The following is a 26,272-nucleotide window of genomic DNA, read 5'->3' as shown; positions in this document are numbered from 1 at the left end:
CAAAACATAACTTCCCCTCTATGGAGAACATTTATCATGTCATTTAAAAATTCCTAAAACCTCAATGTGCTCAGAATGAGTGTCATGGTTTGCCCATTGTTCAACTTTTTGACCTTCCTGCCTGCCATTAATGTTTTTGTGTAAAATCCAATAAGGTTAGTCACATCCCCCAATGTGTACACAATGAATCTAACCAGGTTTTAGGGACATTTTTAAGTTAAGGTGTCAATGTTCATCTGGTTATGATAAAGAAATTATAATTTGACAAAGCATGAAGCGTAAGGAATGTCTATGTGACTGAAACATTGCCTTTAACCTTTGTCACTGATACACATTTTTGAGAGGATCACACTGTCACACTCTTGTCACACATTTACATTTACATTTATGGCATTTATCAGACGCCCTTATCCAGAGCGACTTACAATCAGTAGTTACAGGGACAGTCCCCCTGGAGCAATTTAGGGTTAAGTGTCTTGCTCATGGACATAATGGTAGTAAGCAGGATTCGAACCCGGGTCTTCTGGTTCATAGGCGAGTGTGTTACCCACTAGGCTACTACCACCTGTTCACACTGCAGTGAACAGGTTGTGAGTTGTTGTTGTCGTTCCTCTTTTGGCTTCTCCCGTTAGGGGTCGCCCCAGCGGACGGTTGTCCGCAAAATGTTTTTGGCAAAAGTTTTACGCCGGATGCCCCATGCTGACCCAACCCTCCCCGCACCGGCACCTGCACCATAAATACCCGATCACATGCATCACCAGTGGCTGGATTACGTGTGTCAAAACCAGACTACTTTCCCGCATTTTTTAACCATAATACCCAAGACTCTTTATACATGTATTGAATATTAGGAGACCTGATGCCCGACAAGTACATGGCCCGTTTTGCTGAGCTGACCAATCAGCGTTTAGTATGGGCGTGCTCGTTTCTATTTTTTTCCCGGACAGAATTAATCCAGGAGCGCCGTGGCAGAGGGGGAATGACCCTAAAAAGCCACAGTGCAAAACCCACTTCCGTCCGTTGTGCAGGTAAATATATCCTGAATGAAGCTGCTCTTTTTCAGTCCTTGGTCTCTGTTATAGTCATGTTTATTCCAGTATCCAAGTAAAGTTCACCCTTCTAAAAGTACCAGTCTTTGAACCTATTGTTCCCCATGTTCTTGGTGATCATAGTGCAGACAATGCCACACTGCTGCTTTTAAAGGATCTTTGGTGCCTTTGAGTGCTTGATAATACATATGGAGGCCGTCTACTTACTAAACAGGTTTGTGGGAAAAAGGTGAAACATCCACCATCATTTTTCTTTAGATTCCTGCAACTTCAAAGTTGGATCTCTTCTTGCCTGTCCAACTTTCCTTTCTGACCACCTAAATCTCTTTTAGAAACTAAAGAAAGTCTAATTCAAATTTTATTTGTCACATACACCATCATGCATGGTATGATATGCAGTGAAATGCTTTTGCGACTATTATAGACCTCAATATTGCAAATATTGCAAGTATTCAAGTGGACCAAAATGCAAATATTGCAAACATAACCATTATTTATGCAAATATATAATATGCAAATATTAAATATATATATAATCATATTACACTTTTATGACTGTAACATACAATATGTGTAACAGGTAGGGTGAAAGTAAAGTGAAAATTTGTGCAAGATTCTGGGGGATTGAGTCCAGAAGTGATTTAAAGTGCTGGATTGTATTAGTGTATTACATGTCATATGTAGTGGTGTTGTTGTGGAGAGCTCATATGGCCTGCGGGAAGAAGCTCCTCCTCATTCTCTCAGCACTTCCATGATCACAACAGAGAGAACAGTCCTTTGTTGGGGTGTCTGAGGTCCTTCACTATCTTCCGGGCCTGGTCCAGCACCGCTTACTGTAGATTGATTGAAGGTCAGGGAGCTTGGTACAGATGATTCGTTCAGCTGATCGAACCACCCTCTGTAGGGCTCGCCTGTCTTGCATGGTGCTGTTCCTGAACCAGGTTTAGATGTTTACCGGCAGGATGCTCTCTATGGTGCAGGAGTAGAAGTTCCTAAGCATCTTGGAGAGCAGTCTAAAGTCTCTAAAGTGAAGTGATTGTCATTGAGAAACACAGCACAGCACACGGTGCACACAACAAAATGCATCCTCTGCATTTAACCCATCACTCTTAGTGAGCAGTCATGAACATAGAATATGCCTGGAGAGCAGTGTGTTTTTGTTCAGTGGCACCTCAGTGGCAGCTTGATTTGAACTGGCAATCTTATGGGTCTGTTTCCTTACCCGCTAGGCCACCACTGCTCCCCAAAAAAAGCAAAAACCCCAACGCATTGCCTCCCTATCGGGGGAATCAAAACCTGATCTCCCACATGACAGACGAGGACTATACTAACTAGGAGATGGCAATTATATACTAAATTCTTACTGAATTTTCATTGACTATTCAGTGGGAGGAAGACTTGAACAAGGTACTGTATGATGAAATGTGGAGTGGAGTGGGGCCATAAAAAGTTTGATTTGCTTAAGACATAAGGTCAATAAGGTTCAATTTAAGGTTTTACATTTGTTTCACAGGTCTCAAGCTAAATTGGCCCAATTTATATAGAATATTACACCAAACTGTGATTGATGTAAACAAACACCAGCCAAACTTGCTCATATGTTTTGGTTGTGTCCATTTCTGGAAGAAAATATTTTCAGTTCTTACAGAGATTTTACAAACTCGACTGGATGCCTCTGGTGTTACTGCAATTTTGTGTTTGTACCTCAAGATCTTATAGCAATTGCAAGTCTTAAAGCAAGAAGACTATTACTATTCAAATAGAAAACAGCAAGAGAGGGTTCTGCTTAAAATGTGCAATATACTGACAAATTTGTTATTAGTAATGAATAAGAAAGCAGATGAGAAGTAGGATGACTGAACTGGTGAAGAACAATAATAGTGAGGTTAGAGATGAGAGATGACCAATGAGCAGAATGACATTTAAAAATGACTGCTGAATTTAATAAAACCTTCATTTAAACATCAAAGTCCCCCAATTAAACAAGAAGCCAGTGTAAAACCTGCAAATTAAAAATGCATTGTTGTCTAAACACATCGGGTCTATCCATCATCATCCACATCTGCTGTTACTCAGGAAATATGTGTATGTAATTTACCATTTGTGTCTGCTAAAGATGAAATATCTGTAAACACTAATCAAAGTGCTGTGAATCATAATTATACTGAATGAATGACGGAAGACTCTTATCTCATTCAGGAGGCAGTGGCTGGTGACCCAGCTGAGAACTTAATCCTGGTCATAATGTCTGTGGGCCAGAAAACATCATCAATGGCAATTTAATTTCAATGCTCTTCATCAAGCACCTGGTGATTAAATAAAAAATATAAACATGTTATATATAATTAAATCAATTTTGCTCCAACTCTTTATTCATATATTAAGAATATATAAATATATATATGTGTGTGTATGTGTGTGTTACAGGCTGCTTTTTATCTGCTTTGTAGACTGCAGGAGGATTAAAGACGAGAAAACCACATTGCTGATGACTGACTAGAAAAAAACCCAAGCTAGCCAAAGCATGTCGGCCCAGTCGAGACATGACACAGAAGGAATGACATGCTGTGTGACCTGAGGTTGGAGAACCCACATAATGTTTGTTTTAGAAAACAGGTATTGGATTGCTTAATTTTTTTTCATTATACTTTTTTTATATATATAAAATTTTGCTATTACGTGCTGCAGTGTTATGGTAGTCACTGCAATCATTAAATGTCATTTTTACATTTCATAATATCATTAGATACTATAAACACACTTTTATGGTGTTTTTTAATGAAATTTTTCCAAATATTCATCTCTTCATCTCTTCCAATGTTCATCTCTTTTTAAATCTAACATTATCATAGACATTAGATAATGACAGTGCAGCTTTATCATTTTACTGGTGAATGGTGTGACTAGGAAGGGTCAGATTTCATGTTGTCTTTGTTTCCTTACACGCCTTACTGGATGAAAGAGTGTTAGCTTCCTTCTCATGATTAACATATCCTTGTTGCATTTACCTTGTGGGGAAACAGATGTGTTCTACGCGTGACTACAATGGAATATTATCTCTTTTGAAACTGTTGCAAGCAGCTAGCTAAGGTTACCCTCATCTAAGCTCTGTTAAGACTTGAACAAGGTACTCTCTGATGAGATGTGGAGTCGAGTGGGGCCATAAAAAGGATTCATTCAAGTTTGATTTCCTTAAGACATAAGGGTATTCAATGGAAGACAATCTTTTACAGAGGTTTTATGAACTCCACTGGATGCCTCTGGTGTTAATGAATACTATAGCATTTGCAACTCTTAAATTAAGAAGACTATTGCTATTCAAATGGAAAACAGTAAGAGGGGGTTCTGCTTAAAATGTCAGTGCAATATACTGACAAAATTGTTATAATATATGCTGTTAAGACCATCTGATGAGTCTGATAGGGTCAGATTTTCTTAGGGAAGAGCTTTCATGACCATTCACATCCATTAGATAAGGGTAATTGCCCTTTGGCGAATCCCGAACTGCCAGGGTGCCACTGAGTAAAATTGCTGTCCCCACACACTGCTCCCTGGCACCTGTCATGGCTGCCCACTGCTCACCAAGGGTGAAGGTTAAAAGCAGAGGACACATTTTGTTATGAACTATTTGAACTAGTGTCCTGCATGACTGGGATAAAAAGATATATGCTGCAAAGAGCAGTGCTGTTACTGCATTAATTCTTTACGTGACCAAAGACACAAACATTAGCAGAACCCCAAAAAGGCCCTGTCCCGTAGATGCATGGAATCTGCTCAATCTCTGAAGGTATGCTGTGTTTTCTGGTTCCAGACCATCAGTACCAAATCATTTAAGATTTGAGGTAGTGCTTGTATGAATCTGACTTGTTTTCCCAGCACATTCCACAGATGCTCAGTTGGACTGAGATCTGGAGCATTTAGCGGGATAAGTCAACCTTGCAAGCTCGTTGTGTTCCTTAAACCATTCCTGAAACATTTTTGCAGTGTGGCCTTGTGCCTTGTCCTGCTGAAAGAGCACTGCCGTCAATAATATTTCCATGAAGGGGTGTACTCGGTCAGCAACAAGGTTCTGAAAAAAACAACATGATTCGTCAGACCAATACATTAATACACCTTGTGCTTGCTATGGCTGCACATGTACTAAAATTGGATCGATAAGGAGAAGATTAGCATGGCCCCTGCGAAAGGATGACATGCAAATCCGTGAAGCGGTCCATATTTTTTTGGGGCAGTGGTGGCCTAGCGGCCCTGTAATCAGAAGGTTGCCAGTTTGAATCCCGATCCGCCAAGGTGCCACTGAGATGCCACTGAGCAAAGCACCGTCCCCCCACACACTGCTCCCCAGGTGCCTGTCATGGCTGCCCACTTCTCACCAAGGGTGATGGGTTAAATGCAGAGGACACATTTCACTCTGTGTGCTGTGCTGCTGTGTATCACAATGACAATCACTTCACTTTATCATTTCATCTATTTGATGGTGGACACACACCAGTATGGGTCTGACTGGTCTGTGTCTAACCAGTCCCATATGCAACAAACTGTGGGTGGCCAGTGTTGTTTGTAGCTGAAGAAGTTAATGCTGGTTCTAATAGAAAGGCAACAGGACACGCAGTGCATCATGAGCCTTGCCTGTTCATGGTGCTGTTGCAGTTAAAAAGTTTTGTTTCTAACCAGTGCAGACAAGGACCATTCAACAAGAGCCCAATATTGCAATATGCATCTGGCAAAAAAACTAAGGGATTTCTGAAGCAAATACTACATGCAGAAATAAAGACTGAATAATCTTATTTGCACTCACATCTTCCGTCCTCTGTCTGCAAGGACATGGGAGCCAGAGTTCAGGCTATGTTTACAGGCAACTGAATTGTGCTTACTACAGCCATGCCACGATGACTTTGTTTATTCTTCAAGCCTCCCTCTTCAGTCTCCCAATCATTACTCTGTCACGTGTTGCTTTGGTCAAGGAATCGTGATCTTGTGGGCTAGGCTGCATCACTGACAACGATCAGTCCTGAAGAATTTACACCACACAAAGTGCAGCCTGAATGGATGTCTAAAATTAGAGGAAATATTTGCCTCACGTGGCACATAGTGTGGCACTCCTTATCCACCGTAAACTGATGAAACGTACCGAGGGCAAATGGTGACTGTCAGAACTAACTGACCATTGGAAGGGGGGGAAACCTGCCCTCAGTATTATTTGTGGACAGTGGTGCGCATGTGACATCTGATATGCCAGGCTCCCACACCATAATAGTGGGCAGTGTGCTTGAGCTGTGAAAATATGGCGTGGGAAAAACACGTGCGTGCAGTTCACATGAAGAGGGAACCAAACATCAAATGCATTTTTGGACACATTCTTTTAGCATGATAATATTATCGACACTATGTTGTTGTTTTTTGTATCTATTCAAGCTATATATGTTGTTCTGTTTATTATTAAAATAATATTTAGCAATGTAAATCTCAAGAAAGTCTGAGCAGCTCCCAAAACTGTCTGTATCCTTTTCTCCAGCAGAAATCGTTCCAACAAGCCTAAACAAACAGATGAACTGGTGCGAACCTTTGGTGACGGTGGGAAAAAGAGTGTCATATCACAACCTGTGGCGGGGAGTGGAGTGCGTGAAGGTCAGAGACAAGGCCAGAACACGGGGGGGAAGCTCATTAAAAAAAAACAAAAAAAAAAAACGACAGAGGAAGTAGGTACAGCTAACACCCGCACAAGGAGAGATAAGAACGTTGATACTGCAGTAAGAAATTCTCCGCCTGGTTACATTGTAATCGCATGAGTAATGTTTGAGTTTTATAGCATGGGGGTGGTAAAACCATGTTTTGTTGCACCCAGGTAGGTGTTGCGCCTATAAAAGTACCGGGGACTACACTGGTAATAGAGAATAGAAATGACTTGACTTTGATCATGACTGCCCGCCCACGTTTGTGAGTCAGACAATTACCAAGTCGGTTTCGTTTTACCACATCAACATCTTGTCTGCATTGAATACGTCTGGCCCCTCTTTTCTCCACTGTGCAAATTGACTTTGGGACGTCAACAAACAGGCCCGCGAGAAGAAAAAGCTGAGGACGTCAATGTGTCTTCACACATTGACCAAATACCTGTGGCTGAGACTTAAAAGCAGGGACTTAAGAAACCCTGCTGATGTATAAGATCTCCAGGGTGTGTGTGGTTTGCCAGTAAAACAACTCAGCTGTTCCTGACATAACTAGCTACAGGGGTTACTTACATGACACGACATGTACCGTGCAATAATCAGTTTTTTCCTGTTTTTCACAGACGGCAGGCTAGAAAAAGAAATGACATCAAGTAGTCCTTCCCACACACCAAACTGCGTGAGAACTTTGTGCCGAATGGGTGTCAAATGACTGAGACCAGTCAGCTGGGGCTTCAGCTCTGGTCACGTGACTTGGCTGAATTTCGTTTGGACTCATTGTTTTTAATGGTGTGTATTTCACGCCAATAATAACAAATGCAAGTGCAGGAATTTTCCCAGAGGAAATTTCGCAATTTTTTTTTTTCGCAATTTCGACAGAGATATAACTCACTCTGACCTCAGGTATGTGAGGTTGGATTTCTGTGTGAGGTGGCAGTTTAACTGTTCATAGTTCTGAAAAAACAAATATATCCGACACCGTGTAACTATAGTTCTATTCTTATACTGGTACAGAAATCCGTTTAAAATGTGTCAGGTGTCCTGCATACATGTTGAGAAACCAAGAAGACCACCATCTGCACCCCTTCAAATTTGCAGCATCAATGAAAAAAGAAAAGAAATTTTAAAACAGAAAAGCCCAGAATTTCCCCAATTGTCAATAACAAATGACGACACCAGCATGTCTAAAACGGACTTCTTCCGAACGCATTAAGCGTGATCTTGCTGAATGCAAGTGTGTACTAATTATATTTAAAGAATCATTATTTTAAAGGGGGAGGGATTAGTGCAGAAAGGGATTGTGTTGCATGCCTGCAGTCTCTGAAGCCATCCAAAGCGCAAAAGGCTTACTTAGCGGTCCGCCCAGGCACTTAAGGGTGGAGAGCTTTTTATTCCTTTACTTCACCCAGTAAACTAACTTAGGCTTGGCTGGGAAGTTAAATTCTTTGCATACGTAAATATGCTGCACACCTTATTTACAGGAGTCACATGGTGCTTGACTGTTTCACTCATTTTATATGGACTTTTTTTTAGAGAGTTGCTTTCCATAATATTTTTGGCCCGTCCTCTCTGCCATGGAATGCTTGTCCTGTAGCAGACAGTGGCTTTCTATGGGACCTTCCCATGCATTTTTCTCAACACAACACATTTTCTCCCACTGTCTGCGCTAGATTTCGTATACCGTATGTTGTCACAATGTGCAGGGGAAGCCGCTGACTCCATGCCACGCTGCAACCAGGCCCCTGACAGGAAGCAGCTGGACCATGAGCAGGGGGCTGACATCAATGCTTGGGTCAGGGACAAAATGTACTGATGTCTGAAACACGCCTGGGCTCGAGGAGAGGTCTTACATAAGATGCTGAAGACGTATACATCATCTGACAAGAAAACAAACAGGCTTGTCTTGACAGAGCACAGCTAGAACGGGTCAATCAAATGGCTGGCGCTCGGGGCTGCGCTCTGGTGGAGGGGCACTCCCCTAAATTGTCACATCACCCGATGTAGGTCAACGTACGCTTCCAGTGTTTGCTTTGCGTGTTTTTCGCTGCGTTCTGTGTGCTTTCGATTGCGAGTTTCATTTACTTCTCAACAGGCCCATTGTGCGTCTCCTATTTTTCTCTCTGTACAATGCTTCTGGACTCCCACCAAGAACATTCTGAGGGGGAGAGCAAGCCCCCCTCCCAGACACAGCAATGCCGAGCCTGTGAGGTAATCCACACAGACCTTCACAATGAAGGCTCTGTGCTCTCAAAGTCCGGAGCAAAAGGCAAAATGTGAAACAAATAAAGGCTTTCTTAGCACATCTTCAAAAAATATCATGTATCTACAGTTGTTTGGTTTTTGTGTTGCTTTGCTTACAGGAAAAGGATCACACAGGGTGATACACATCGAGACGCCGGTGGTCCGCATTCCACAGAAAAGGGAGGAGGTCTTCTGGCACAACTTCAAAGTGAGGAAGAAACAAATTCCTTTGCATCGACAAAGCTCCCTCTAGGCCTTTTTTGGAGCGAGGAGACACAAACAGCGGGTGGAAGAACTCCAAGTCCTTCATTGAAATAACCTCCCGTTCCCAACTTAAATTAAAACCTGCTGTGACTGTACACCAAGAGGGGCAGTATTCCACCAAACCCGCAGGCACCACAGAGCATACAGTGCGTCTCAAATCTAATCTCGGCGACGGAGATGTGATCTAACACCCTCACTGGGTACTATGTAGGGTAAGATCTCAATGTTAGACAGTGCTAACCACGGTAAAACAGCAAACTGGAGTATCCGTTGGACTTGTAGGGAGTCCCATCGTACTGACTGAATGCAGTAGCTGAAGGTGAATAAATTCTGCTGACCTGCCTACGTCGGAAAAGTGCGAGAAGGTCACGTAGCATGTTTCCAGTAAACAAACACCAGGCTATACACAGCTTCTTCTGCAGCTTGAAATGCCAAATCTTTTTATAAAGAATAATGTATGTATGGACATGTAATAATATGTATTGGCAAGAAAACTCATAATAGAAACGTGGCTCTTCAGCAGGGAAATTGGATTCAAATACAACGGAATTTCCCTCCAGTTTTCCTAACATCATTTTCATCTTGGAATTTGAAGGCTTTTAATGATGCTCTCTTTCAGGAAACGCCTTCCTTGTGCATCATATGGGTGGGTGATGCAGAACATCTTTTCACTTCCTGTTCAGAAGTGACTTGAAGTTGAAGTTGCTTTAGTTTATATTAAAGGGAACCCCCTCTGCTTTCCCAGGTGGGGTGCCAGGGGATTCTACATTTCCACTCAAAATTAACTACCTTTCTGGCTGAAAATGACAGTGTACACGTGAGATGATGACGATGAGACTTCCTTGACAAACGTAAAGTGATCTTTGCCAGGGCAGGACATTCTGTCTTTTGAGAAATCAATGAAATGCTGCCTGGTTACATTGCTGCATACAACACCATCAATTCATTCAGGTAAATAAGCCTTGACACTTGAGATATGTTTCGACGCACATACCAGTCATCGTGCACTACCGAGATGCTCTGAGATTATAATCTATTGTACATTCCAGCATTCACTTCATACAGTACAGGCCAAAATTTTGGACACACCTTCTCATTCAATGTGTTTTCTTTATTTCCATGACCATTTACATTGGTAGATTCTCACTGAAGGCATCAAAACTATGAATGAACACATGTGGAGTTATGTACTTAACAAAAAGTGGAGTCACCGGACCTGAACCCAATCGAGATGGTTTGGGGTGAGCTGGACCGCAGAGTGAAGGCAAAGGGACCAACAAGTGCTAAACACCTCTGGGAACTCCTTCAAGACTGTTGGAAAACCATTTCAGGTGACAACCTCTTGAAGCTCATCCAGAGAATGCCAAGAGTGTGCAAAGCAGTAATCAGAGCAAAGGGCAGCTATTTTGAAGAAACTAGAATATAAAACATGTTTTCAGTTATTAAGTTGTTAAGTACATAACTCCACGTGTGTTCATAGTTTTGATGCCTTCCGTGAGAATCTACCGATGTTAATGGTCATGAAAATAAAGGAAACACATCGGATGAGAAGGTGTGTCGAAACTTGTACAGTACAGTATTTCTCAAATTCTCGCAGGTTTCCTGGAGCGGTCGACGCACCCTGCGGTCTACTGCCACCTAGTGGCCGTTTCAGCGCAGTGCCCCGCTGCTCCATTAGTGGGGTCTGGGTGGCATCGCACCCATCGATTGTGCCTGCGCGTCGGTTTCCTCACGTCGGGCGTAGTATTAACGCCCCCCCGCCCCCCCAGAAAAGGGCTCCTCGTTACGCGCTCGCCGCGATGCGCCCGGAGCGGAGAGTTGACCTGTGACGATCCGGCCCGCTGGACCAAGATGAGCCTGGCGTTCAGCCGCGCGCCCAGGAAGACGGCGGGGAACCGCATGTCCAAGTTGCTCGATGCCGAGGAGGAGGACGAGTTCTACAAGACGACGTACGGAGGTTTCAACGAGGTGCGTGCGGCGCACTCGTCGCTGTGCATGAAGCAGTTGACGCGAGCCGTGTGTGTGTGTGTGTGTGTGTGTGTGTGTGTGTGTGTGTGTGTGTGTGTGTGTGTGTGTGAGTGATTGTGATTGTCTCGCTGCGTCCAGGAATCCGGAGATGACGAATATAAGGGAGATCTGTCCGACACCGAGGATGAGGTGGACAGCGACTTTGACATTGATGAAGGCGACGAGCCCGACAGTGAGAAGGAGGAGGACGGGCCGCGCAGGAAAACTCGCGTTGTTACCAAGGCCTACAAGGTACCTGGCGCTTCCATGTGTCACTGTGTTAAAAAAATAAAAAAAAATAAAATAAAAACCTTGCACGTGTAAGACTTCACGTGTCCTTGAAATACATGTCTTAAGATGATCGTTTGGCTTTTTGCAGTGATTGACATGTTGTGCTCATGTCTGAACCTGTCAGGAGCCGGTCAAGGTGGTTAAGCCTAAACCCAAACCTAAACGCCTGGCACAGCTCCCCAGGAAGGCAGATAAGGCGAAGGCGGACAGACACAAGCTGCCCGAGTTCCACGAAGACATCAATAAGAGTGAGACATGTCATTTACAGCATTTACCAGATGCCCTAATCCAGAGCGATTTACAGTCAGTAGTTACCCTGGAGACCCTCAGGGTTAAGTGTCTTGCTCAGGGACACAATGGTAGTAAGTGGGATTTGAACCTGGGTCTTCTGGTTCATAGGCGAGTGTGTTACCCACTAGGCTACTGACACGTCCTAAAGCCAGACTGCACCGCTGAAAAGGTTATTCCATGGTGTCTCCAGACAGGAAATCTGTGCGTCAGTCCACCACTGAACACACACGTCTGACCTACCTGCGCCTGCAGGAGAGGCAGGTGGCACCGCGGCGGAGGAAGGGTGCCCGTCATGAGCGGCCACTGACGCAGGCTGAGCTTCTCACCGAAGCCAAAATCACAGAGCAGATCAACCTCCGGTCCTTGGGTGAGATGTGGGAGACTGACTGTGAAAAGAGAATGGAAGTTGCTTTAAATGTAAATAAATCCAGATCGTTCCCGGTATGTACTGTCTGTGTTTGGTTTTTTTGGTTTTTTTTTTTTATAGCCGCCAGTAACTCTGATCTTTTGGCCTCTTCCTGGTGCAGAAAACTACGAGCGTCTAGAGGCTGATAAGAAGAAACAGGTCCATAAAAAACACCAGTGTGAAGGTCCCATCATCCGATACCACTCTGCGCTCATGCCCCTTGTATCTGACCCAACCCTCAAGGAGGAGAATGTGGATGTTGAAGGGTAGAGTTGATTTGTGTCTGTTCGATTATAAGACTCGTAGTCCAAAGGAACTAAAAACATCCATGTGTGCAAAAAGTTCAGAACGGAAACACCTAGTAAACACAACAGACTCATTGTTTAGTTCAACAGTTCTTAAAGTGCTTCAGTAATTAAGCATTCTGTAACAAGCACAGCACAATATTGTCTAGTCGTAAATGACCACACATTGTACTGTAAATTGGAAATGCATACGAATCCCTATAAATCATTGTCAAATCGTTCTAATGTTAACATTTCCCCAACAGGTTAGACCAGGACCCCCAGCAACCCCTTCCAGTGACGACTGAAACAACATTGACCAGTTCACAAGTGGCACCAGGAGGCAAGTTCTCCAGAACCTTCATCACATTCAGCGATGAAAAGACGTTCGAGTCAGTTTTCCCACAGACACCAGGGCCTCAGATCCCCGTTCAAGAAGTCTGCCCTGTGACCCATAAGCCTGCACTCTACCGAGACCCCATCACAGACATCCCGTACGCCAACATCCGGGCCTTCAAGATCATCCGAGAGGCTTACAAGAAGTATGTTGCTGCCCACGGCCTCCCTAACAACAGCCCGGCACCTACCGGTGACCTAACGTCACGAAGTCAGCGGCAGAAAATCACAATAAAGCAAGGCCTGTCCACTCCCTGAACAATCTGAGAACAATCCTATTGTATAGTAAATTTTACGGGCAACACTTGAGTTTTTGCTAAGAAAAAAAAATGCTAAGCGAAGTGAATTATTGAGGGAATTATTTCAGGTCGACACACAGTGCGGAATGTACCGTCAAAAAGATAGATGTTGCAGGAAAAAAAAGACAATGACAGACGAGCCAGATCTGGTTTATAGCAAATATAATCATCAATCAAATACAAGCGTTTTCTGTCCTGCATTAGGAAAGTGCTGATGTATAGTGTTACAACAATCCTGCTCAAATGTAATAAGTGCTATAATTCAGATGATTCCAAATTAGGTATTTTCCTGCATTTACATGCTACACAACCTGTTAAAATTTTTCACATTTACATATGGGAACTCACACTAGGTGTTGCCTACCACTTGTTTACTTAGATAATACAAAGAATATATGAGAAAGTACTTACAGCCCAAAGGGTCTGATATTGCACTACATGCATCTTACACAAAAGTGTGTGACACTGTGCTAGAAACATGAATAGGATGCATGAGTATTTAAAAGTGTCTTAAACATACAAAATGCTGCCAAGTGTTTATTATGTCTTCAGTTGAAATTGGGGTTGTGTTTGCTGCTTTATCTTTGTATGTGTGTGATTTGTGGGGAATTGCAATCATCAAGAGTTCAGATGACTAAAAAACTGTGAAAATAAGTGATGTGGGCAAATAAGTAAAGGCTGCATGCTTTTATATTTTACTGTGCATTAAATCCTTATTTAATACTGGTTCTATTGTGTGTTTCTGTAAAAATTGCACCATTTGGTGGATGCAAATATATAAAATGAGGGGCAGTGGTGGTTAAGGAAGCAGCCCCATAATCAAAAGGTTGCCGGTTCGAATCCCGATCTGCCATGGTACCACTGAGGTGCCACTCAGAAATGATCTGTCCCCACACACTGCTCCCTGGGCAACTGTCATGGCTGCCCACGGTTAAAAGCAGAATTTTGTTGTGTCCCCGTGTGCTGTGCTGCAGTGTTTCACAATGACAATCACTTCACTTTAACTTATTGTAAGGACCAGTGAAATATACAAACATCGGAACCATGCAGGGGAAAAAAAGTACAATTATACAAATATAAATCTACAGATTTATTCCAGAAAAGGGCACCACATTTCAATGAATCAATCCATAATGTGAATTGCAATAATTTTATGTTCTTTTCCTTGGTTTGTGGATTGTGAGCTACCAGTAGATGTCACTGTGTTCCCAGTTAAGCCCAGCGCACTGGTTTGATTGTAACCAATAAGGTCATGGGCACAGCGCTACTGTTTTTTATCTGTTCTCCCTCTACACTGTATTCTCTCTCTCTTTCTCTCTCTCTCTCTCTCTCTCTCTGCTGTCTCTCTCTCAGCCACAGTCACTGTGTTTCAATCCAAAGTAATAAAACGCTGAGCTCACAAAGTGTCCACAGTATCCCTGCCTCAGCAAGTGGGTGAGAGAAAGAGACGGAGGGAGGGGAGGAGAAAAAAGGGGGGGAGGGAGAGGAAAAAAAAGAAGCAACATCCTGCGGAGCCGAGTGCAGCCTTTGGCTTGCCGGAGACTTGAGTGCCGAGACAGTGTGGAGGTAGGTGTGTGGGAGCTCCATCTGCCGTGTGTGGGCCGTGTGTGTTGCTTATGTGGAAGATCTGCTGAATGGTTCATGTATTCATTATCTGGTTGCTGCTGAGCTGTTGAATTCTTATGTTCAAAAATAATTCACTTCAAGCGTATTGATAGGTGATGTTTTTTATAATGGCATGATACTCTGATATTAGGTCACTGATTTGCTGTGATCCCCTTAATCTTTCATTCAGATGTGTTAATACTCAGTCTATCACTTTTTATTTAGCGTCATGGATTGCCTTGCTTGCCAAACATCACACCACTACCAAGATATGAGATTTACCACAGATTTGTTCACTCAGGAAATGCCCATATATTGATATGATTATAGATGAACAGGTACAAAGGCAGCGTTACTACTTACATTTCCTTTCACGTTTTCTTATTTTGGGCGGTCACACATTGCCAGTCTGGTGGTCAGTAAGGCTCTGGTGAAGGCAACGCTGAAGCTATGAAGAGATTTGCACCGTTGGAAGTAGCTGACTTGAAAAGCTAAAATTAAGCTGGGGAGTTGATTTGGAATTTTACACTTGGGCGGTAAGACTTGGTGGAGTCAGCCTACAAGTGATGTGAGGTCTTGTGACTCGTCAGCCAAAGAAATTACTCGCTGCCACTGGTTTCATGTCCATTTGGACTGGTTCTTGTACACCATTTGCTCCGTTTCGTGCCTTCACAGCTCCAGGTTTGTGGCTATGCATTTAGATGCACCTGCCCTGGTCCTTTAGTTGTCTTCATGACATTAAGGGTTTCCTGCATTCAGGCATCCTAAAATATCAGAGGCATGTTAAGTTTCTGTGAGTCCCTTTTCATATGGGAGATTCCTTGGAGAGGTTGTGTGTGTCTAATTACACGGGTATATTCATGTTGTATTACGTTGTTCGTGTAGTAGCTATAGTCAGTCTATAAATTTCCAAATTATTAAAAGAGGATTAAAAGAGTAACAGACAGACAACAAGACTGTTTTTGGCATTTTCTCTAAATAACCTGGCAGCATATTTAGATGCCACCGCCATTGTACATGGATAGGAGCATTGTACACTTCAGTATTATTAAACTGGGCTGTCTGCCATTTCTGCCAGTTGTAATGAGGAATGGCTGAAATTCCTCCTGCACAAAACAGCCTCAGGCCAGCTGCAGTTAACAGGTGACAAACGCTGAGCTGCATCACCCTAACATTGATTCAGGCTACTGGGGTCGCCTGGATATCAGTGAACAGGTGCACGTAAAAGAAGTGAGCAACTCGTGTTCCTGGGATATGTGACATGCTCATAAAGATGTCACCTGGCAGAGAGCACTGTCTGTCTGAGCTCATGCCAAGGAACGGTCCTTGTCCTTGTCCTCTTTAGTGAGACTGCAGCACACATAGACCTCTCCTTCAATTTGGCTTCAACCCTTGAGATATATGAACACTGTCAAAAGACAGTTTATGTGAAGTAACCATTTAAAGCTTCATATTTTTAATGCTTATTTCAGGGCACAATTATTCCCTTCTCTCATGGTATGTAAATGTATACTGATGATAATTATCATGTTTACTATTGATTCTGAAACACATTCCAGTGGTTGGCATATCGTTTCCTATGTATCGCAGATGCCAAATCTCCAGTAACTGATGATTTAGGTCATGCTGCGATTATTACATGACATGGCATGTGGCTCTCATTGTTGTCATGCTTGTGAAAATCATTTTGGATGGGCTTCTGAAAGGTTCCACACAGCACAGAAATGGTGGTCACAAGGTGGACCCACCATAGACCAGTGCCAAGAAAGTCACCCCACAAATGTTTACCTTAATTATCTGTATAGGAGAGTGATGCAGAAGGATTTAATTCTCCATCAAACCCATTTTAAAATGACCCTTAGCTGCATCACTGGCTTTACAAATTAGAGCAGCATATTCAGCATACCGTAACACCGCAGAAACACATCTTTTTCGATGCAGTACGTTTTTGTCGTTCTAAGAGAGTCAGTGTTTAAATATACCCAATTATTTTCTCTTGCAGATGTAATGATAATTAATTTGTCCCATTTAAGAGATAATTCTGCATGTAGTCATTATATTTGCCTTTTAAAGAATTCTGGCTGCTCTGTATAAACAAAGGTATGGGTGTGAAAGTCCATGATCTGTGTGAGTCCTCTATCAGTCAGTTGCAGCAGTGGGCGAGGAGTGTTTGGGGTGGGCGAGGATGCGAGTGTCAGTCAGTGATAAATAAGGCAGCACCGTTTTCCATGCTTCTCTGTAACATTGTAATTCTAGACCCTTGCCCACCATTCTATGAATAGAGCAGATCTCCCATCTCTCTCTCTCTCTTTCTCACACACACACACACACACACACACACACACACACACACACACACAAACAGAATTCAGGTTTACTACAGTGGGAAGCATATATCCTGTGACACAACATGTACAACCTTTTGGAAGGTGCTTTAATTGGTTCATAAATGGTTCTTATGCGCCTGCTCGCTCTTGCTTAGTTCCTGTCTGTAGAGATTGTCCTCTCCCTGCAGGGTTGTGCTGTATAGAGGGATCCCAGTCAGCTAGCCAAGATGTCCAAGCATGACCCCCGGGACATTGATGAGGATGCCATCCTCAAGGGTCTCAGCAAAGAGGAACTTGAACAGCTTGAGGATGAGCTGCAGGAGATGGACCCTGAGGTATGAGAAACACACAGTCAGATCAGATCAGTTGAAGGAATTTATCAGGGCAACCTATCCAGAACATCTTACAATCAGTAGTTAGAGGGACAGTCCCCCAGAGACACTCAAGGTTAAGGTTAATAGGGAAATGTGTCCCTCTAACGACTGATTGTAAGTTGTTACCCACTAGGCTACGATCAGTTTTAGAGAATTGATCAAGTTCATTTTGTGATTACTACTCAACATAACTTAGAGATAGATATATGTGAAATAAACTATTGCACCTATTTGCAGCTAAATGAACAAATGTACACATGCCAATGTGCCAATATGATTATGGTCCTCCATATGTGCTGTTTATGCATAAGAATGCCATGCTCCCAGCTGGCTTCCGTCAGCGTGACCAGACGAAGAAGAGCCCCACAGGTCCGTTTGACCGTGATGCTCTGCTGGATCACCTAGAGAAGCAGGCCCTGGAGCACCAGGACAGGGAAGACCTGGTGCCCTTCACCGGAGAGAAAAGAGGTAAGTGCAACATGATTTACTGCCAGTGTTCAGAGCTTTGATTGCCAAACCTCCTTACATACTGAACATCGTAATCATTATAACCTTTTATTTAATACCATCTATGTTATGGTACATAATGGGTATTTAGCACAGCAACAGATGTGCCTGAAGAGGTCCTCATAATAAATACAAAGACCTTCACCAAGGTGAACAGCTGATTCCTCATTGAAATGACAATTTGCAAGCCAGTCAGGACGTCTATGTATACATTTCAACTAAATTCTGGAGGGAAGATAAAAATGTGAGGTTTATTGATTTAAATTAGACACAAGTTGACATTTATTATCTGATTAAATTATACTCACTGACAGATTAAGAGAATTTGCTTTATTTCTTGAGTCATTCAAGACTTCTTTGTTTGACCAACTGCATACATGCATCCCATAGAACCCCTTCCCCTAAATGAGGATTAAATTGTATTTCTGGCAATGGGTCTGATTCATCACTACCGAATTTAACCAACATCTAAGAACTGTAAGGTCAAGGGCAGCAGAGTTTTGCTAAAGTGAAATGCCGTGCACCACTGAAGTGAAATTAAATCTTTGCATACGCCATGACATGGATCCACTCTAAATTTGAATGCCATCTTCTTTGACTCATATTGAACCTCTATTGAAGTCTCATGGAAGCTGGACTGGTAGCTTCAGTGTAATATTGCACAAAGGCTAACAGATTAGTGAAGGTAATAGATGATGACAAGGTAGATTATTTTAATCAGATAATGATAATCTGCAATTTTTAGCATTTGTTCTCTAAACCATTTTTTTCTATAGCTGTCTGTCACCTTGGCCTCAGATTACTTGCGCAACTACTGATGCAGTTTATTATCTTGACCTGTTGCAATACTTTGAGATACCATGTAAGAACAAAATCGACTCTAACAAGGCAAGACAGCAACTAAATTCGGAATGGAAAAGGGGATTACAGCACTCATGCATGCCATTACGAAAAATGAACAGACAACTCTGTTCTGAATTATGTAATGGGACACATGCAGGGCCAGAGAAACAGGATATAATCTGAACTATATTAACGTAATACATTGATGATGATCAAAATCATTAATAATAATATCACATAACTTCTGCCAGGAAGTTTTAAATCAAGCCCACGGTGCTTTTAATCTAACCATTCTTTTTAGACCATTAAGAAAAAACGGAGGTTAAATACAGTCAGGATGATGTTTCGAGCAGGACTGCCCTAATATTTTGCTGATTTTAATACAATAAACCTATAAAGTCTGCATTTGGAAGGCTGAGGCCATACTGTAGCCAGGCTGTATGCATCAGCCGGTTGTCACCTCCCTTAGTGTTCACAGTTGTTTACATTTATCTCTCACCCCTGCTGCTTGCTTCTCTTCTATCCAGGGAGGGCTTTTGTTCCAAAACCAGGGGCAGGAAAAATCCCAGAGGATGAGCAGATTGTTCTGGAGCCAGAGCTGGAAGAGGCTCTGAGGAATGCCTCAGATGCTGAAATGTGTGACATTGCAGGTGGGACCAAACACTCACATGACAAACACAGTTGTACTCATTTCATTAACCTTTAACCACTGAAAATCTTTTTTATTATTATTAAGTGTTATATAATTTGTTGGGTTGTTGGGTTGACACACGGGCAGAAATAAAAACAGCAAAATTCTGTTTTGGTCATTTATTATTTATTCTAATGCCTTATGTTGTCTCATCAGAACATATATATTTTTAATGGATTCCAATTTCCCCCCATTTTTTCTACTAATCAAGCAGGCTGCTAAAGTTTATAAATGTAGTGTTGTTTGACAGCAGGGTTTCCAATTCCCAGAGCTCAGCAACTAACCAAAATAAGCTGGCAAAAAGCCACTGCACTGGCAGGTCTGGGTGGGGGGTGCAGCTGGATGTGCACCAGGATGGGTCTCTGAAATGGCCTCTGTAGGACAAAGATACAGTGTCACTGCACTAACAAGCTGGCAGTCATGACAGCAAACCAACAGGGATTTTCAAACGACGAATATATACAGAATCAATATAAATCATGAATCTGTTTCTCTATAAATCCTCTCAACATAATGAAGTTGACCTTTATTGTCATTTCAACTACATACATGTAGACATAGTGAAACGAAACTCAGGAACCTGGTGCTAAATGCAACATTTAATCAAATAAACTTACATACTGACATAAAGTACACGTGTGACAGACAAAATGGGCTATATAAGGTGCAACAAATGAATAACTGGCCAATAGCTGGCCAACACACTCTCACATAGACTCCATTAACAGAATCCCGGTCCGCCAAGGTGCCACTGAGCAAAGCACCGTCCCCACACACTGCTCCCCGGGAGCCTGTCATGGCTGCCCGCTCCTCACCAAGGGTGATAGTTAAAAGCAGAGGACACATTTCGTTGCGTCACCATGTGCTGTGCTGCAGTGTTTCACAACGACAATCACTTCACTTTCAGAAAAAGCGGTTCCCAGGCTGTGTGCAGGTTAGCATGACAGTGCCCCTGTCGGTGTGAACACAGTTTTCATTCTGGAGAGTTTCCAGATGGGGATTAAGGCTATATCAGGCCACCAATCTTTTATTTGTGTTTTTATAGAAGGGATATGAAGCTCAGAACCAGACAGATTCAACTGCAACGTTTTATATAATACACTGGACACGTTTCCTCCCTGGTGAAACACTGGAACAATGCAGCACCTAGACAGGGTAATACTGTATTTGGCCTCGGCATTGTGCAGTAAATTGACTGTAACTCAGTTGATTAACTCAGTCTGGATGACGTTAGCAGGAGGTCCTCAGAGCAGCTGTCTGTCTACGTAATTGCCACCCCCCCCACCCCAGCTCTTGCTGCCCTCTCCCCAAAAGGGCTGCCTGGGGTTTCTTGCAGTCACAGCAGTTGCTGTGACATGGATGTCTGCGTGACGTGAGCTGATGGGTGTCACAAATAATTGCATAATGTATAAAGCATTGCTGCCCCCTCTTGGTCATTGAGAAGATAATTAAACACTTGCAGCAGCACAGACTCACTTCTACCAACATCTTGATTAACAACCTTTGTGGCTAAACAGCGGGACTCTAAAATTTAGAACTATTGTACTTTCTAAAAAAGCACAGATTTTTTACACAGAGGGTGGGTCCTAATGTCTGGACATAGAAACGTAGTTCCAGTGCGTAAGTGTATTCATTTAAAAAGGGTTCACTACAATAGTGGGTTGGGATTTGCAGAATGATCTTTGAACCATCTTGTCCTTCCCCTGTTTGAACCTGGCTCGGCCCCTTTGGGTGTAAATAAGTTATTTTTTTACCCTTTATCAGCAATCCTGGGAATGTACACCCTCATGAGCAACAAGCAATACTATGACGCTCTTGGAGCTATGGGCAAGATTGCCAATAAGGAGGGTATCAACAGTAAGTAAATATGACAACACGAGTAACATACATAAATCCAGCACATATGTCCTACCAGCACAGGATTTAATGTTTTATTTCTACTTGTGTTTCAAATTCTTAGGTGTAGTGAAGCCAGATGACATCAAATACTTTCCAGATGAACCCCCAAACCCCACTGATGTTGGGGACACCCTAAAGAAAATCCAAAAAAATGACAGAAGCGTGACAGAGGTCAACCTCAACAACATACCGGTAAACTTTGGGCCGGGGTTACTTCTTTAACATGATCTTTGTATCTGGTTAATAATTCAACATAATCATAATAAATAACAAAAAATAACTGCTTCTTACAGGACGTTCCCATCCCAACGCTGAAAGAGATTTTTCAAGCCATGAAGTCCAACTCTAATGTGCTGAGTCTCAGTATTGCTGCCACACGCAGCAATGACCCTGTGGCCTATGTGAGTACCGTTCTCTCTTCTTCATTTAATCAGCTTACAAACCTGAGGATCTACAAAGGATCATAAATTAAATAACCAATGTTGCACCATAAATGTATTGATGATGGATACAGGGTAAAAAAAAAAATCAATAAATCATTTGTGAATCATTCTTCAGGCTGCAGCTGAGATGCTTAAGAAAAATAAAACTCTTCAGAGTCTTAACATTGAATCAAACTTCATCACTGGTGAGGGCATTCTGGCCATCGTCAAAGCCCTGGCTTCAAACAGCACACTTACCGAGCTCAAGATTGACAACCAGGTAAATCAATAAAGACTCATATGCAGTAACACTATAAAGATCACATTCATCTCACAATCACTAAAATCATGATCTGTTTCTGTGGACTGGACTGGTGGTCCGTGTTCTAAAACGTGCCATCTTCTGCGCCACTCAGAGACAGAAACTGGGCGACTCAGTGGAGATGGAGATCGCAACCCTCCTGGAGAACAATCCCACTATTGTGAGGTTCGGATACCACTTCACCCAGCAAGGCCCGCGGGCTCGGGCTGCCTTGGCCATCACTAGGAATAACGACTTCCGTGAGTGTCAGAGAAGCCACGCGGACGTTCCCATCCCATCCGCTTATCTGTGCATCTGCTCTGCCACTGTCAACAAGGGTGTCTTTACCTTCTTTTCCCCTGCAGTTCGCCAACAGAGAGTAAGATGAAAGGAGAAGAGGCCTTTCTCCACAGCGCAACGCTCCACATGACAGTCCACATGCTCCGAGTGGTCTAAAATAAACTCTAACCTTCGCTCTGTTTAAAGGCTGTGGAGATCGTGGTGCCTTGCTTTCAGCTTGGTTCAGCGTCCTCCGAGACATATATTAACCAGTTTGGCCCTTCATGCTGATTTTCACCATGGTGCTTATAACAAAGATTCTGTAAATACTTTTAAATAAATATTTTCACATTTCTTGTTTCCAAACAGGCTTCACACGGTTTGTTTAAAAACTGAAAGTGGCTTAAAAATGAGGGGGATTTTTAAAAATAAGTGTGTTGCCCGCGCAGGTTGCATCTTGCACGGACGGAACTCTTCAATCCACCCACATACTCGGCCTATTTATACTTTTGATTGGAGGGTCAGGATACCCATCCCCTGGGATTGGGTTTCAGTGGTCCAAATATAATTCCTTTTTAAGGTTTTAAAGTAGCAGGGTCAAGATGAGTTACCTCCTGCAACAGCTGTTAACCTCTCTGAAATTTGAGGTGAATATTCACCGAGAAACTATTTTACCCCTCCATGAAAAAAAAAAAAAAAAAAAAAGGCATTATTTAAGATTTTTAGCTTTATTAAATAAATTGTGCTCTGGGATAAAAAGGGCAATTACAAAACTTCAGAGGGAGATAGTGGTGGCGGCTCTTCTTCATCAGAATCAAATTCGACATTTTCATCTTTAACCCACTTCCCATTCTTGTCCTGCATCCAGCCAGAGCTGCAAGAGTTAAAAATATATGAAAGAATAAATAGGGCACGGTGAAAGATGTTACACTGACCCTTAACGGAGAGCAAGAGCAACAGCACATAAACAACAATAGTTTTACTTAAGACTATATGAAATGTCTTAATAAAATGTAAAGTGCAGTTCCATAAGTATTAAATGCTCATGTGATAGCCTGGGACTAAACATAATCCTAAAACTGTACCTTTTTAGTTTCAGGTAGTGTTCCATTTCCTTCTGTCTCTGTGCTGTTATTGGTTCTGCCTGTCCGTGCTGTGAGCCCTGTATTCTTTCCGCGGACTGTTTGTTGCTGTCTTCCTGGGACACTGAGATTTTGTGCAACGAAAGGAATATGAGAACAGAAATTGCAAAACAAAAGCCTATTGGCACACAAGCCTATATTTGAGAATCAGCACTTAACCTGTATAAGTGTTGTCAGAACAAACAACCTCCACGCTAGGTACCAAACAGCTTGTGCTCTGGTGAAGCGTTTGGCCATCGGAACAGACACTGTTGAAGGCCTTCACCGTCCTACTGCTTGCAAGTGGAAAAAAAATCTCAATGAATTGAGGAACCATGCATAAGTCTAAAAATCACATTGCAATTAGATAAATGGATGAACACTGAATCTGAGTCGACAGAATATTTACCTGCTTTTTTTATGGCAACTGCTATAGGGCGTGGTCCTCAGTAAAGCATGATGGGTAATTTTTCGGGTTTGTGTCAAGAGCGGAGCAGAGCTCTCAGCATTCTAATATAAGGAGAAGAACAGAAAGGAATCATTATGTGGAACAAGAAGACATCATGGAACAGGTCCCAACATGACTCACTTCCTCACCTGCTGCTCACTGTCATTTTCAATATAAGTTTGATGTCGCCGCTTCTCAATTTCATTCTGCAGCTCTAATTTCTTTCTGTAAAACCACTTCACACCTGAAAAGCACATGGCAATGGTTAAGAATACCCCAATACCCAATAGAGGCATTCAAACCCTTTCGCTCCTGTTCTGGATTTCTAACTAATAGGTGAGTTCACTAAAGCTTGTCTGCCCTGTCTATAATAAGCTTTAAAGCACTCTGCCCTAGACCAGATAATATATGCTTCTCACAATAAGTTAGGGATATTGTTATTTACGTGAGTGCTTTTCGTATTTGCTCTGAATTTTAATGAAATAAGTAAAAGTTCCCTTTGATATTACTAATAATATATGAGAACAAACACCATTTTCATTAGTTTAATATTTATTACACCCAAATTTTAGACAATAACAGGGATAGCCACAAATAACACAAATAATTGCTCCACTCCTGGGTCTGTCATGAACTCTGCCAGTAGTTCTGTGTCTTGATGCAAGTCTGCTGATGACACTTTGAGACACACCAAGTTCACAAGGAACTGACTGCCAGGCGCACCATGTCCAGGTGATGCTGCTCGTCCATTAAGTGACGTTGTGTGTTCATGGCTGTTTAAATGATGAACTTGGAATGACTTACAGACAATACCATCCTTTTATACCCACAGAATGTTGAAATTGATGCCACATTGAGAAAGGTTGTCTCTTGGTACTGGCCCCAATATAGTTTATTATATAAAACACACACGGACACACGCACACAATAAGTAAAAAAAAAAAAAACATACAGATGAATGAACAGCGACTCACCCTCTGAATGTCGCTTTCCTTTCCTGTGAATCGCCAGCATGTTCACAGTGTCAAACACGGGGCGGTGAGAGCAGACCAAACAAGCATACCTGCAGAATAAGGCACGGTCAGCATCCCCATCATCTTCAGCACCCCCAACATCCACCAGCATCCCCATCATCCCCAGCACTCCCAACATCCACCAGCATCCCCATCATCCCCAGCACCCCCAACATCCACCAGCACCCCCAACATCCACCAGCATCCCCAACATCCACCAGCATCCCCGGCTCCCCCAACATCCCCGGCTCCCCCACCACCCACAACATCCCCAGCCTCCCCAGAATCCCCGTTACCTTCCGTTCTTCAGCAAGGTCGCCTCGTCTTCTGGGATGAAGTTTGACAAGAGATCAGCTACTCTTCTCTTCTGATGAAGGGAGAAACGGGAAATGAAACCCAGCCGCACCGCAATCACCCGCCGACAACAGGGCGAATAAACTACCTTCAGGACATTCAGCTGACTTTGGTCGTCGCCTTCTCTCTTGAACGACATTGTTATAAAAAAATCAAGAAGCCTCTATAAACGCAAACAGAGCCGCGACTGTGTTCTTCTTCGATGTTATGAAGCGCAGATGCCAGCGACTTTTCACCCTGAACCCGTTAGCGCCACCATGTGGACTGGCATGGAGTAACAGAAAGAGTTCAGCACTACATTTGCATCATAGAAGGCACGGGAGTACACATGATTAGATTACATACAGTACAGGCCAAAGGTTTGGACACACCTTCTCATTCAATGTGTTTTCTTTATTTTCATGACCATTTACATTGGTAGATTCTCACTGAAGGCATCAAAACTATGAATGAACACACGTGGAGTTATGTACTTAAACAAAAAGTGGAGACATGGCCTCCGCAGTCACCGGATCTGTATGTAGTACTTGTCTTGCCTTACTTCTGGGTAGTTCAATATAAAGTTATGACAAAAGCTATACAAGCAGTTGCCTTGTGACTCACGGGACACAGAAAACTAGTCCCACTTGTCTCAATGCTCTACAAGCATTCAGGCAAAACTCGCCTATGAACCAGAAGACCCAGGTTCAAATCCCACTTACTACCATTGTGTCCCTGAGCAAGACCCATAACCCTGAATTGAAACTTCAATTCAATATTGTTCTGCAATTGTTCTGCAAGGGACAACAATGTCACTGGTCTAAAAGCTACACAAGTGCTGTTCAGTTTAACATATTCCGGCTCAAAGCACTTATTTCTTTTTCTGGGGGCAGTGGTGGCCTAATGATTAAG

The 26,272-nt window shown here is 42.7% G+C and overlaps 3 protein-coding genes and 1 non-coding gene across 5 annotated transcripts; 3 read left to right on the top strand and 1 right to left on the bottom strand.

Annotated features, from left to right (window-relative positions):
* Positions 1-5,165: 5,165 nt before the first annotated feature.
* On the top strand, positions 5,166-5,272 carry LOC114791380 (U6 spliceosomal RNA). Its single transcript, XR_003749990.1, has one exon. It is a non-coding gene; the product is annotated as a U6 spliceosomal RNA (small nuclear RNA).
* Positions 5,273-9,630: 4,358 nt separating this feature from the next.
* vps72b (vacuolar protein sorting 72 homolog b) lies at positions 9,631-13,923 on the top strand. The gene is made up of 8 exons (XM_028981937.1): positions 9,631-9,869; positions 9,969-10,174; positions 10,821-11,191; positions 11,330-11,482; positions 11,646-11,769; positions 12,003-12,179; positions 12,340-12,484; positions 12,769-13,923. The coding sequence occupies exons 2-8, from the start codon at positions 10,123-10,125 to the stop codon at positions 13,154-13,156; spliced, it is 1,410 nt and encodes a 469-aa protein (XP_028837770.1). The 5' UTR covers positions 9,631-9,869; positions 9,969-10,122; the 3' UTR covers positions 13,157-13,923.
* A 683-nt stretch (positions 13,924-14,606) lies between these two features.
* tmod4 (tropomodulin 4 (muscle)) lies at positions 14,607-22,651 on the top strand. Its single transcript, XM_028981942.1, has 10 exons — positions 14,607-14,763; positions 17,318-17,464; positions 17,815-17,971; positions 19,381-19,503; positions 21,309-21,401; positions 21,505-21,635; positions 21,737-21,844; positions 22,002-22,145; positions 22,282-22,426; positions 22,532-22,651. Exons 2-10 carry the CDS (start codon positions 17,357-17,359, stop codon positions 22,552-22,554), a joined length of 1,032 nt encoding a protein of 343 aa, XP_028837775.1. The 5' UTR covers positions 14,607-14,763; positions 17,318-17,356; the 3' UTR covers positions 22,555-22,651.
* Positions 22,652-23,157: 506 nt separating this feature from the next.
* scnm1 (sodium channel modifier 1) lies at positions 23,158-25,611 on the bottom strand. 2 transcript variants are annotated; one of them, XM_028981314.1, is made up of 8 exons: positions 25,470-25,611; positions 25,324-25,394; positions 24,989-25,077; positions 24,164-24,258; positions 23,976-24,076; positions 23,747-23,862; positions 23,531-23,651; positions 23,158-23,319 (listed from the first exon to the last, which is right to left on the bottom strand). In XM_028981314.1, the coding sequence occupies exons 1-8, from the start codon at positions 25,518-25,520 to the stop codon at positions 23,211-23,213; spliced, it is 753 nt and encodes a 250-aa protein (XP_028837147.1). In that variant the 5' UTR covers positions 25,521-25,611; the 3' UTR covers positions 23,158-23,210. The 2 variants fall into 2 exon arrangements, with proteins under 2 accessions (XP_028837147.1, XP_028837148.1); XM_028981315.1 differs by having other exon boundaries at positions 23,747-23,859.
* Between the last annotated feature and the right edge of the window lie 661 nt (positions 25,612-26,272).

The sequence above is a fragment of the Denticeps clupeoides genome, chromosome 5 (genome assembly GCF_900700375.1).
Source record: "Denticeps clupeoides chromosome 5, fDenClu1.1, whole genome shotgun sequence".
Classification (NCBI taxonomy): domain Eukaryota; kingdom Metazoa; phylum Chordata; class Actinopteri; order Clupeiformes; family Denticipitidae; genus Denticeps; species Denticeps clupeoides.
Note: the sequence above shows the minus strand (reverse complement) of the source record. Positions and strands in the feature narration are given on the sequence as shown.

Coding starts and splice junctions, on each gene's coding strand:
- vps72b (XM_028981937.1), top strand. CDS start 10,123: ATGAAATGCTGCCTGGTTACATTGCTGCATACAACACCATCAATTCAT. Junction 10,175..10,820: donor AACACCATCAATTCATTCAG/GTAAATAAGCCT, acceptor AAATTCTCGCAG/GTTTCCTGGAGCGGTCGACG. Junction 11,483..11,645: donor TTGTTACCAAGGCCTACAAG/GTACCTGGCGCT, acceptor TGAACCTGTCAG/GAGCCGGTCAAGGTGGTTAA.
- tmod4 (XM_028981942.1), top strand. CDS start 17,357: ATGTCCAAGCATGACCCCCGGGACATTGATGAGGATGCCATCCTCAAG. Junction 21,845..22,001: donor GCAATGACCCTGTGGCCTAT/GTGAGTACCGTT, acceptor ATCATTCTTCAG/GCTGCAGCTGAGATGCTTAA. Junction 22,146..22,281: donor AGCTCAAGATTGACAACCAG/GTAAATCAATAA, acceptor TGCGCCACTCAG/AGACAGAAACTGGGCGACTC.
- scnm1 (XM_028981314.1), bottom strand. CDS start 25,520: ATGTCGTTCAAGAGAGAAGGCGACGACCAAAGTCAGCTGAATGTCCTG. Junction 25,395..25,469: donor GTCAGCTGAATGTCCTGAAG/GTAGTTTATTCG, acceptor TCCCTTCATCAG/AAGAGAAGAGTAGCTGATCT. Junction 23,863..23,975: donor AGTTGCCATAAAAAAAGCAG/GTAAATATTCTG, acceptor TCCACTTGCAAG/CAGTAGGACGGTGAAGGCCT.